Source organism: Electrona antarctica (assembly GCF_951216825.1).
Source record: "Electrona antarctica genome assembly, chromosome: 9".
Classification (NCBI taxonomy): domain Eukaryota; kingdom Metazoa; phylum Chordata; class Actinopteri; order Myctophiformes; family Myctophidae; genus Electrona; species Electrona antarctica.
The window spans coordinates 23,337,965-23,350,656 of record NC_136790.1 but is presented as its reverse complement, the minus strand read 5'-3'; the positions used below and the strand labels follow the sequence as shown (position 1 = coordinate 23,350,656).

General features: G+C 41.7%; 1 protein-coding gene across 1 annotated transcript in view; it reads right to left on the bottom strand.

Annotated features, from left to right (window-relative positions):
• Positions 1 to 11,472, bottom strand: part of grm4 (glutamate receptor, metabotropic 4) — a 196,684-nt gene extending 185,212 nt beyond the window's left edge. The window contains exon 1 of the mRNA XM_079509213.1: positions 10,814 to 11,472. Coding sequence (XP_079365339.1) covers positions 10,814 to 11,338 — 525 coding nt within the window. The 5' untranslated portion in view covers positions 11,339 to 11,472. The remainder of the gene's footprint in view (positions 1 to 10,813) is intronic.
• Positions 11,473 to 12,692: the final 1,220 nt, after the last annotated feature.

Below are 12,692 nucleotides of genomic sequence, written 5' to 3'. Positions count from 1 at the left end.
GAGGTTCCTTGGCCTACTGGCAGTGTGTGTGTGTAAAGTTTCCAGCAGTGTCCGAGATTTACCGACAGACTCACAGTACTGAAAATATAATCCACATCCCGGCTGTTCTGGCCTGGTGTAGATAATGATCCGTCTTTCTGCTCATATCATGCAGCTTCAACGTATTTTCACCAAAGTCCTCCGATAATTACCATGATGAATAAAGTGATTCTGAACCCATCTGGATCCACAAACGTAGTAGTTATTTCTTCTTATTCCATAGTGCTATGGTGATCTTGGCATGTTTGCCTCACTCTGAAACAGTGGTTAGGCTGGAGGGAGATGCCTAGTCACGACAAGTTCTTGCTAGTTTATCTTGATTTAGCTGTCGTCCCTTAAATGAGCTGCTAAATCACTTGTGACATGGGGTCCTCACTCAGCCTGTGTGCCTGTCACAAGCCTGTTTACAGGGAAATAAAGAACAGTAGAACAAGAGTGTATGTTGTTGTACAATCCTTCAGGGAAGTAATTGTATTGTGGGGCTTTATTCAAGCTGTTTTGACCACAACATTGAATGCAATGAAAAATATGACTAATTCTCAACTCGCAAATAAGGGAAAATTAGTGAAATGTGTGGAAAATCTGGGGAAAAAAATGCTTACCACTAGCTTTCCTCACAGATGTGTTCATAAAGGTGCCACATATACATTTGTTCCAACCCAACTTCCTTGGGAAACTTTGTGACAGCTGCTGAAAGATGGGGTACCATTATCAACCAATATAAGGCAACAATTTCCAAATTTCATTATACTTTAAGTAGCATGTGACGTGTCAAACTAGGGTTTTCATGATTCTGAATCCATTGCAAGCATTAGTTCTGCACAAAAAACACTCCTTTGCCTAAAAATGCCCATAGCCATCATCACAAATGTGATGAGGTCAGCGTATTTGGACACAAGAGCCCAAGGAGTATTTCCGTGCAAAACTAATGCTTGGAACGGATTCAGCATCATGAAAACCCCCTAGTTTGACATGTCACATGCTACTTAAAGCATAATGAAATCTTGGGAATTGTGCCTTATATTGGTTGTTAATGGTACACAAACTTTCAGCAGCTGTCACAAAGTTTCCCAAGGGAGTTGGGTTGGAACAAATGTATATGTTATAGTAGACACCTTTATGAACACATTTGTGAAGAAAGCTAGTGGTAAGCATTTCTTTTGCAGATTTGCCACACATTTTGGAAATTTTCTCTAACTCATCAATCCCTAAACAATGAGAAATACCATAGAAATGAAAAACAATTACGATACTGTTTTCCCCCTAAAACTAATGCATGTACACTATTTATTTTTTAATTTTCAGTTGTATGTCAAAGACTGGCAGTTTTGCTATATTAACAATATTTTAGAGCGATGCAATTAGAACGTATCTGTATGAACAGTGACTTGTATGTCTCTGATTCAGAACTGTCTAAGGTGAAAATACTCATTAACTCAGAAATGTTAAAAGGATCTTTTGATAAGAATGTCAGGGCTGCGCTGCGCCTATAAAGCTATAATATATAATATTGTACAAATAACATGTATTAAAAAGCAAAGACAGAGCCTTTATGAACACAAAGTCCCATTGTTTTTTTTAAAGGGAAAAGTGTATTACATGATTTCCATGGTGTCCTGGCAAAAAGAAAGTCTGTTTACTCAGGATTTACTTGAAGTGTAATTTAAAAGATAATTTGAAAATTGCTTCTTTTTTTCAAGATGTGCTGCAGGGGGAATAAATGAGTTTAGTGTCAAGCATGACATTTCTCTCTTCAACCAAAGATATGCATGATATTTTGTTTTTATTTATTTATATGAGAGCAACAATGATTCTCCTAACCAATGTTTCTTGCCAGGGGAAGGTTTTCGATAATAATAATAATAATAATAGTAATAATAATAATAATAATAGTAATAATAATAATAATAATAATAATAATAATAATAATAATAATAATAATAATAATAATAATAATAATAATAATAATAATAATAATAATAATAATAATGTAATGTTCTTAAATTATAATATGTGCTTTTACTCACTCCAGAAAGCCATGCGTAGAAAGCCGGTGGTTTAATAAACTGAAATGTTCCGGTATAGTACATCTACTTGGATTGCTGAATTACTTTTTCCTGATGAAGGCGTTGGTTATAACCATTATCTTGCTAAATGATATGGAAACAAAGTGAACAGCTTAACATAATGAGATGAATGAGATGTGTACATTCAGTAATGTATTGTACTGTATGTATTTTTCCTTTATGCTCCTTGTGGAGCCCTATATTGTTCCCAGTGAACCAAGATTTGACACTATTCATATCTTACTGTCTCCTAAGGAGGTGATACAGGGAATCTGCTGTCTTGGTTTCATCATACCATTGTTGCTCTTACTGGGCCATGCTTAATGATTCGTGTGAGAAACCGCTAAGACTCCAGCAAGAGACTTGTAAACAAGAGTTTGACTGTAAATCCCTGTGTGCTCTTGCATTTAAAAATAAATCAATGTATTCCTCACTTCTTCCTGCCTTTGCCCTTTGCCCGTATACAGTAGTAACTCAGAGCATTAACCAGTAATCCGACTCACAGCCAGGAAGGCTGCCCTGCTAGTTTTCCCTTTTAGAGTACTACTGTAAATCCAATAATAACTAGAAAAGTGCTCTCTTCTGAGCGCAGGTTTTTGCCAAAAATGTAAATGGTAAATGGACATTTTTATAGCACTTTTCTCCAAAGCACTTTACAATGTACTTCACAGTACATTCTGTATTGTCATAGCCTACACTGTAACAAATTGCAGTAACTTTTACGTGCGCCAACTTCTCATTTTCAGTAATTTTGTCATGACTGAAAGGGGGGAGATGGAGAAGTGAGTTCAGTTTCGGAGCGAGGACAGCTCGACAACAATTGTGCGGTCCGTCAGTGCACTGCATGCCATGCATACAACCTGTTGACAACCTGTTGTTCCATTCATTTATGCTGCAAGGTCAAAAGTGCTTGAATAGACCACTCAAGAGGCTACATGCACTTCATGCTTGGCCCCATAATAACTCAAAGACAAAGCAAAGCACTTCACATCAGAAACTGCCCTCTGACGAAAAAAGTTTGCTCCCACTTGAATTCCAATGAATTTATTTTTATAAACTCCAAAACTATTATAACCTTTGTAAAGACAGCTGCAGCTACTTACATTAAATTACATTGATGTGACAAAATACATGGCCAATGGGAATTATAGCAAGGTAACTTGACCTGACATTGAAAGTGCAACAAAACAAAGAGAAGTGTGGGGTTGGGTTTCGGCACTGCTTTGTTTTGGTCCCCCAATCCCGATGTAAGATCTAGTACTACCTACTAGTTTAGTCTCGCCAGTCGCTACGAATTGAAATAAAAGATGGATATATTCTAAACGAATTATTCCTATAAGCTAAACTACACCCCATCAAGGGTTTTATTGGGTGGGCCCTCAAGTTATGATGCCCATCATCGCAGGGAATTATTTTGGGTGATGTTTGGTTCCAGCTTGGTGGTTCCGGCCTGATAACTACAACCAGTAAACTATAACATAATAGCGTAAGTTATTTCCGCTCCCGGCGGTATTGATCCCAGGCTACTTAAACCGGATTGTTAGCAAACTGGATCTGAATTGTCTCTGTACTTAAACTGCTTTCTACATCAAATCTCTTCTGCAACTCGTTGTTAGCAATAGCTAGTAGATCAGCTATTTTCGGCTAAGAATATGGATGCTGGGGTACAAATGGTTAATAAAACCTAGTTTGTGCACACCACAAGCCTTAATGATTACAGGCTGAACGCTGAACGAAAAGTTACTCTTTTAAAAATGTATTAATCCGCTTTATTGCTTCTGAGGGGTTGGATTGGGAGCAACAAACACAAGACAATGCAGACAGCCTCATACTCGGATGAACATACATTACTACAGCCAAAAAGGACAAACAAGCGAGTGCAAGTGGAATACATGCTGTGCATCATTGCATGATGTGTGTCGCCTCTGTGTGGGCATCCTCTATGCAAATAAATAATGAAACCCTCTGACATCGACTTGAAATATCCCTTTGTTCAACGGCCTGTCATTGTGCTCCGTGCTTCTCCACGAACTACACTGAAAATGTTCTTGAGCAGCAGCTCCCAGGCTCCCATGTTGCTATTACATAATGCCTGTTTAAAATATTCATCAAGCCTGCTTTGGACCACATCTGTATGCAGCACAGTGCTGAGGAAACACTTTTCTTTAAGCCTGCTAACTACACAAGGGTGGCCGCTGCCACTGGGTTTGGAGTGGTGTGCGTGCAAGTGTGCCTGATTGCTCTTTGCGTGTGATGTATTTGTGTCAAGTGTAGGGCTGTGTGTGTGTGTGTGTGTGTGTGTGTGTGTGTGTGTGTGTGTGTGTGTGTGTGTGTGTGTGTGTGTGTGTGTGTGTGTGTGTGTGTGTGTGTGTGTGTGTGTGTGTGTGTGTGTGCATATGGTACATTGGTTTGTTTGCTTGTGCACATGCATGCCTGTACTTTACAAATGAGCATTCTGTATTGTCATATGCGCCAGCGAGTCTGCTTGCATGTCTTGTATGCCAAACCTGCACACAAGCTCGAAGCAAACATTCACATCTAGCGGTGATATTAGCATTTGTTCTTTTTGTTTTTGAGTGGTACAACCACTCCAAGGAACAGCAATGTCCGTCCCTGTGTCCCTATGTTTAGGGTACCAATAGGGGCAAAAGTGGCGCTGTTGTGCTAGAAACAGAGAGAGAGATAGTGTTGCACTGTTGCCTGTTGCCTGCTAATTACAATGTGGAGCGTGCATGAGAGATGGAGAGGGAGGGAGACAGAGAAAGAGAGAGAGAGAGAGAGAGAGAGAGAGAGAGAGTTGTCTGCTAATTTCCCCACACAGTAACTCTGTCATGCCCCGACCGTTTCGGACGCGGGGCAGTTCACCGGAACCGGGCCGGCACCCTGGGCGCGTTCCTGTGGGCCTGGAAGTTCCGGGGACCCCCACACGGAGTTGCACGACTCAGTTCTTTATATGCTAGCTAGATCATGGCACGGGCCCTGGCGATGAGGTGATAGTGAAGTTAAAACCTCAGACATCAGCAGGTCCATCAGGGGTCCAGGAACCCATCCGGCACCACGCCCGACTCATAGATCATGTCTCACGGCCATATAACTCAAGACCCAACAGAGAGGAGAACACATACCACTCTCCATTTAGAGTTTACTGTTTAATCCATATAACTGACCTGGTCTACTTTACATCACGTCAGGGAACTCGCTCTCTATTTTGATTGTTTGTAAGAGCCATTATTCAATTAGAGCGGGTGATGACTGATTGGCAAGTGCTTTTGGATGCCACTTTGATTTTTCAATTGCGCCGCTCCAGAAGCAAGACCCGGAACGGATGATGAAGTGACAGACTCAACACATCAATCTGCTCTTTTGATCAACACAGATGCCATGTTAACCTCAAGTTGCTACCGCATAGGGATGAAGAGAATGCTAACGCATACATTGAGGGTGAATAGTGAAGATGCCATATTAAACATGCAGGATAATCTCTTATACATGTGCCTTAATGAGGAGGAAATGAGTGATAATGACAGGATAATAAAGCTTCCATGTGAATGAAGGATCAAAAAATACAACTGTTGTGGATACTCATTACCCTGCTCTGCATGCACTTTACAGTATACTGATGTACATGATTATGTGTTCCATCACGGTGGGAGCATTGTTATCAACAATAGAGGCCAAATTTGGATTGCTCTGTTGTTTCAGCTTTTATCTGAGAGGAAGCACTTGTAGTCAAATATAAAGTGGTACTCACTATTGAAATCCCAACAGTATATAACCGCTGTCGGGCAAAAACATTGTATCTCCATATTTCATCTTTTTAAGTTATGCCCTATTGTGCAAAAGTATAGCAGATGTACAAGCTCACAACGTGTTACAATGTGACACATTGTCAGCTTGTAGATCAGCTCATTTAAAAGGAATTACAATATTCACCTATGAATGCCCAAAAATAGGGACACCAGGTTGAAAGTTGTTAAGTCTGTATGTGGGGTTTCATAAATATTTAACCAATGAAAAACTAGAGCTTGTGTCCCATATGTTCTTTTTGTGAAAAGAAACGGTTTTGGACATGCAAGGTTTCCGCTTGATTTTTTTAGAATCATAGAAAATGTTATTGTTAAGTGTATATTTTTCAAGTATCATAGAGCAGCAGAACCAAAATAGTATATTGTGCTGTTAGGCCTTTCTCTTTTTAAACCAAATGATCACTCAGGCCATTTTGTCGTCTGATACAATTTCATCAAAACAGACACTAGTACACAGTAACACAGTTATTGAATAGTAACTCAGGAATCACTTCAACTAACATTAGCTGAATGGTTATTGTTTACCAGATCAACTTTCCCTTCACAATTGATATTGTAGTTGACTGTAGTTGTGATTAGCTGCACACACGCGTGGTCACCGATAACGTCTTATATGTAGGCCTATTCATTATAAACCCACAAAATATATCGAATTGTATTCTTTTTACTTGCATAATATAGATACTGTATAGTGTTGTCATCTACAATTATGCATTTACCTTGCAGAGTACTGTGTATTTAGTTGATTCATGAATCCATCAGCCCAAACATTCAAATATGTAGACTGCTTCAGAAAATCTATGGCTATCTTTGCCTCTTTTAAAAGTGGCCTACAGTACTTCAGGTCTCACAATGGATCATTGAAATGCAGCCAGCCAGGGTCATTCCTATGTTAATGTGCACTGTTGACACTATTTGATCGATACGATCTACGTCCTAGGTAAGTTAGTCTGTATAGGAATTATACATATAGAGGCGTATCATTCTATATAAACAGGTGTATATTCTATTAACCCTTTGACCTATGTATGCTTCAATTTGTTCTCTGACTGAGTGTATTCATGTTGTCCCAGCACTGTGTCCTTTGTATGACATGTGTGCTTTGTGTGACATGTTGTTTCCATCTGAACCAGTACAGTGTTGCAACACACCTCAGATATTCTGATTACTCCCTCAAGACCAGAACTGGTTGGGTGGGGAATATGGTATGATGTTTTGTTCAGTATGATAACCTGTTTTCATGTCAAGTCGACCTTTTTGGCAGTACACAAATGTTCTGGAAAGTTCTGAGAAAAGGATGACTAATATGTTTTTGTAGAACTTGGAAAGGCCACGGAATATTCGTGTGCCGGCTCGGTACCGGTGATATTGTGAAATCATCTGTGTTGTGAAATCATCCTCTATATAATCTGAGGGCAGCCAAAGTGAAGGGAGCTAATATGCCAGACTAACATCCGAGGAACAAGTGCGACTCTACTTCTGTACGGTTCATCGGCTGCTTGCACAACTATCCTTTTTCGACTCTTCTTTTTGGATTCATAGTTGTACTTTACTTTTGGACTTATTCTCATTTTTGTATTATCTTCAAATAAACCTTTTGATTAGACCTAATTGTTTTTGCCTCATTATCTACTGGAATATTGACATTCCTCAATAAGTCGAATTAAGGCTCTCTCGCAGGCACAAACGTGCATGCATGTGCATGTGGAGCATGTGCACCTCTCCTTCATCTCATGAGTACACCCAGAACATGAAATTCTGTGGTTTAGTCATAATGACTAGCCTGAGAACCACATGAATCTGTGAGCTCATTCATTATTTGTTCTGGCAGTTACATCATGGCCCCATCCCACTCAGACAGATTTCCAGTCGACCTGGGGGTTGGGGGAGTACGTGTTTCCCAGGATTATTTTTCTTTTCCCTGCTCTGTTTGTTCATTTGCCTGATTGTCTGGGGAAGGATAGGATACTGCCTGTGGCTCTGAGGCCAGAAGGAGCGAGTGCACATTCCGGCAGCGGCAGCAACTGCCAGCCCTATAAAACTACAGTATGCGATAAAAGGTTTGACTGAGGTTAGAGTTAGGGTTAGGCATGGTTTTACTGTGGTTAGGGTGCATGGTTTTACTGAGGTTAGGGTTAAACAAGGTAACATTTAGCCTATTTTTGAGTGGTGCAACCACTCCAAGGAGCAGCAATGTCCGTCCTAACCTATGTGACTATATCCTAACCTATGTGACTGTTTAGAGTACCAGTAGGGGCAAAAGTGGCACTGTTGTGCCATAAACAGAGGGAGAGAGATAGTGTTGCACTGTTGCCTGCTAATTACAGAGTTTACAGAGTACAGAGTTTAACGCACAGCCACCGGCAGCTTCCAGCAGTTGCCTCATCTGCATCGGTCTCGACTTAGGAAGCACTGCGGCAGTCGTCGGCAGCTACGGCTTCCGGAAAATGCACTTGCAGTCTCTCTCTGAGGCTATGGAGCACCTTCCCACTTGCTTGTAGGTCTATCCAATATGATCTGTGCATAACTGTAGTCCCAGGTTTGGAGGATACCCGTTTCCTGTTCCGATTCATATTTACCCATAAGCGTCATTTGATTGGCTCGCAGCAGATTTGAACTGGAAACACATGTAAAGGTGTCATATGTGTTTCCAATCTGCTGCTGTGCTGAGCCAAATCAAACGAGACTATGAGGAAACGCATATGTCACCTTCTGGAAACCTGGCTGGGACTACAGATACTGTATGCACAGAGCCTATTGCGTCCAAAGCTGTTTGGTCTGCACACGTTAATAACGCAGATAGTGTAAAAATCTAATTGAACTGAGAGGTTGCAGACCAAATTTTCGCAAATGCAAATTGTTCTAGGGATGTCAAGCTACATGTTGACAATAGAATGGGGTAGTTGTAGGGAAATGATGTGTTCCAATGATAGGATCTAGGTCATTCAATGTTCACAGTAATTGAGCTTTGTGTTGCCGTGCCAGATTGGAAAACCTTGCTCACTAAACTTAGGTGAGCAAGGTTTTGAGTATAATCATGCAGGCCTGAATATAATGGGTAACTTGTGCATTTAGTGCATCAATCTAAAGCGCTGTACAATGGCCAGTACATTCACAGAGCATTCACAATCACATTCTAACACTGATGTTGGAGGAAACCATGCAAGGCAACAACCAGGAGCCGCTAGGGGTTGAGTGCCTTGCTAAAGAACACAGGATGATTCGGGGAACCTTTCCCAGAGGTAGAGTGGCTGCTCTACCTCCTGAGCCTCTGCCATGTTTTACATGTCTCTTCAAGAGAGCAGCTCAATTTGGTCCCGAAAGACAGACTTCTAAGCCTACTGTATATGCATTGTGACTATGGATGGAGAGCATTCATTTAGGAATATACTGTAGGTTCATACTACCTGAAGCATAGCTGAGGGGCATTTTCTGAATAGATTTATCTTACAAAATCAGCAAGTATTAGAAGTAAAGTATTAGAAATAATATTTTCAAGTAATTCACAGTTAAAACAGGTAAAACAGGCTACGCTTAAGGTTTTGTCAAATCCATGTATGATAGGCTCTGCCTTTGCAGCTAAACATTAATGTAACAGCGCCTTATCACTCCACCAGAAGAATGTCATTATTGGGTATACATAATTGTAAGTTAAGAACACATCAACTGCAAAACTGACAGGCTGAGCAGGTACCATATAGTGGATTTCAGGTTAATTGCTGCAGAAATTAAATATATTACCAGGAGCAACCCAGTTGTACTAAACGTGACTTGAGGGGAATCACGTGTTATAATGTATAACTGACCATGGCATGAATCCTATTGAAATGAATGATTTAATATTACTGTCGTCTCTCTCAAGGGATGCCCACTCTCTCCGACTTAAAAGCAGTAGGGTAGATTCTCCTGGGGGCTTAACGTTCATGGCTCCAGCCTGTAGTTTTTGACATATGTTTTCAGGAACAATTGTGATGGACGGACGTAGTGAACGACTGACTGACATTACCATCATTTTACATTTTTGAATCGACTAGTGTCCTATTCATCAACTTGAGAGGCACTACAGCAACAAGGGTCCTCATGGGTAATAGTGAGTGATTAGATTCACGGGTGCATTCCTCTGGAATTATGGAAACGCACATGAGCATTCTAACAAGAGCTATTCTCCCCTTTTAATAGTTCATGTTTTGCTTGTCTGAATTATTCATGTATAGTATTAGTATAGGGAAACAAATTGCAGTAAAAAAAGAAAAATCACACATCATAGAGATCCGTATCCAAGATGGAGGATGGCTATGACCAACAACACACATAGGCTAATAGATGCAATATGCTACATAACACGCATATCAACATTGACTGTCAAAGGTTCAGCTGTTTTTCTTGAGTGAACAAAGACAGACACACGCGCGGGCACACACACACACACACACACACACACAAACACACACGCACGCACGCACGCACGCACGCACGCACGCACGCACGCACGCACGCACGCACGCACGCACGCACGCACGCATATTTCAATTTCTCTATTTGAGTCCACATTTATAAAATACATTATCAAGGGCACAAATATTTTTCAGTTGCTTCTGATATCACACACACTCCGGAACATCATGTCTCTCAGTGCAAACAAGCTCTAAATGTACAGAATATAGGCAACATTATGCACATGAACTTATTCACAGTCAACACACACACACACACACACACACACACACACACACACACACACACACACACACACACACACACACACACACACACACACACACACACACACACACACAGAGATAACTTGTGTGTAGAACAAGCATGGTTCAAGTTGGGGGGGCCGAGGGACATTTTATTGCAAGCTCACATGAACGCGTTGCATCATGATTGCATCAAGCTTACCTTGAACAGCCGCAGTATGTTGGCTACCATGATAGACACTGAGCTGGAAGACGCTCCGATCACACCCACCACCCTCTCGGGCTTGGTGATGATGGGTGCCCCGCCGCCCAAGCACTTGACGTCCGTGCTGTCCTTCTCGATGAGAGCCTGCACGAAGGTGAGCGACTGCTCCAGGGCGTGGGTGTCCCGCGAGCAAGTGTCCAGGATCCGCGCGCCCAGGGTGATGTTGGGCAGCAGATTGTGGTCGTTGTTGATTCGGTCGAGAGCAAAGAGCATGGCCTCGAGCCTGTGTATTCCCTTCTCCTTCTTCAGCTCGCCGCAGGCCTTGCCGTCGTGGCCCCTGGCGTGCACGGGAAACAGCCCGCCGAGGGAGATGTCCCCGTCGATGCGGATGGAGTTGAGGTGCGTGTGCCCCGGGCCTTTGGGCTTGGCGGCCTGCACGGCATTGAGGAAGCAGTGCAGGAACAGCAGCAGGAGGATCAACCTGCTCCACCTGCAGTTGGTCCATCCTGGTGGCTGAAACATGGCTGTGACCCTAGTGCACAAATGCACGCTGTACCTGAACAGGGCTCGTTGGAAGCACACCACAACAAGAGGAAGGTAGGATTTCAAGGATGACCAGATAATTACCTATAAAACCTCTTGAAGCAGTTGGCACAGGAAAAAATCCCTATCATGTCGCTTCTCGCTTTTACCAGTCATTCAATGAAAGCAGAATATGAGCTTGGCTCTTTCACACACTGTAATCAGTCACTTGCCTCCTGTCTCTCTGTTTTTGTCTCTCACTCCATCATCTGACCAGCGGTGGCAGGCAGCTGTTCTTGTGTCTGCTGTTATCCACAGCCTGGTCTATGGAGATCTCTAACATGAAGCATTAAGAAGAACAAAGGTGAGGTGACGATAAGCTCTCTTTACTCTCCCTCTCGCTCCCTCTTCGTTTTCCTCTCCAACTCAGTCAGAAGTTTTTAATCTCCCCTGCTCCCCCAGGGCAAGGATTTGGTGTGGTGTGTCAGCGCCCCCAGGCCCTCTTAGGTCCACAGGCGCCAAAGTGAATTCCCTATAAGATGGGAAAAAAAATAGAAGAGGAGTAAGATACATTGTGCACTGGAAGAAAACCGAGAGAGATTTGTATTTGCTGAATCATTTTTTTTTAACCCTCCTTTTTGCTGCAGCCTTGGGTGGAACAAAGAACTAATTCACACCCACTCTCGTTGCCTTTCTCTTGCACGCTCTGCTCCTTCTTACATTCTGCCATCTTCAATTCAAAAGGTTGCCATGGACTACCAAGGTTGACAGGCATTAGGCATCAGTCACCCTACGCTTGATTTTTCATGTCATCTTTCCACATCAAAGATTATCCTCAGCCTTATTCAACTAATGGCATTGCTAATACAGAATCATTGCATTTCCTGTGGTACATATTGTCTTTACTTAATAAAATGCAAATTCAATGCTTTTTATAATGACATTACTCCTCAGATATGAGGCCTTCTAGAAAAGGGTCAGTTCGATAATATCGTGTATCTGCTATACCGACCGTGCCAAATTTCTTGTGCAGATTGAGTAGGCCACAAAAATACCTCCAATCGATTTATTAATAAAAGTCGATTTACGCTGGATGCATGAATTTGAATTATGTAATTCACAAGAGCCATGCTCTTCCCTTCCCATATGGGTTAAAATCCACACTGTAAGATTTTTTTTTGGTACAGAATATTATAAAGTCACTATGATTTTTCTGGAACTAGAAATACACTATACTGTATGTGTACTGTAGCTATTCCACGTTGGCGTTGCACGTTACTACCCAATTATATAACCAAGTGCACTTCATCACAATTGCATCAACTTGACTTGCCCAGTGCGTGTCTCAAATGTA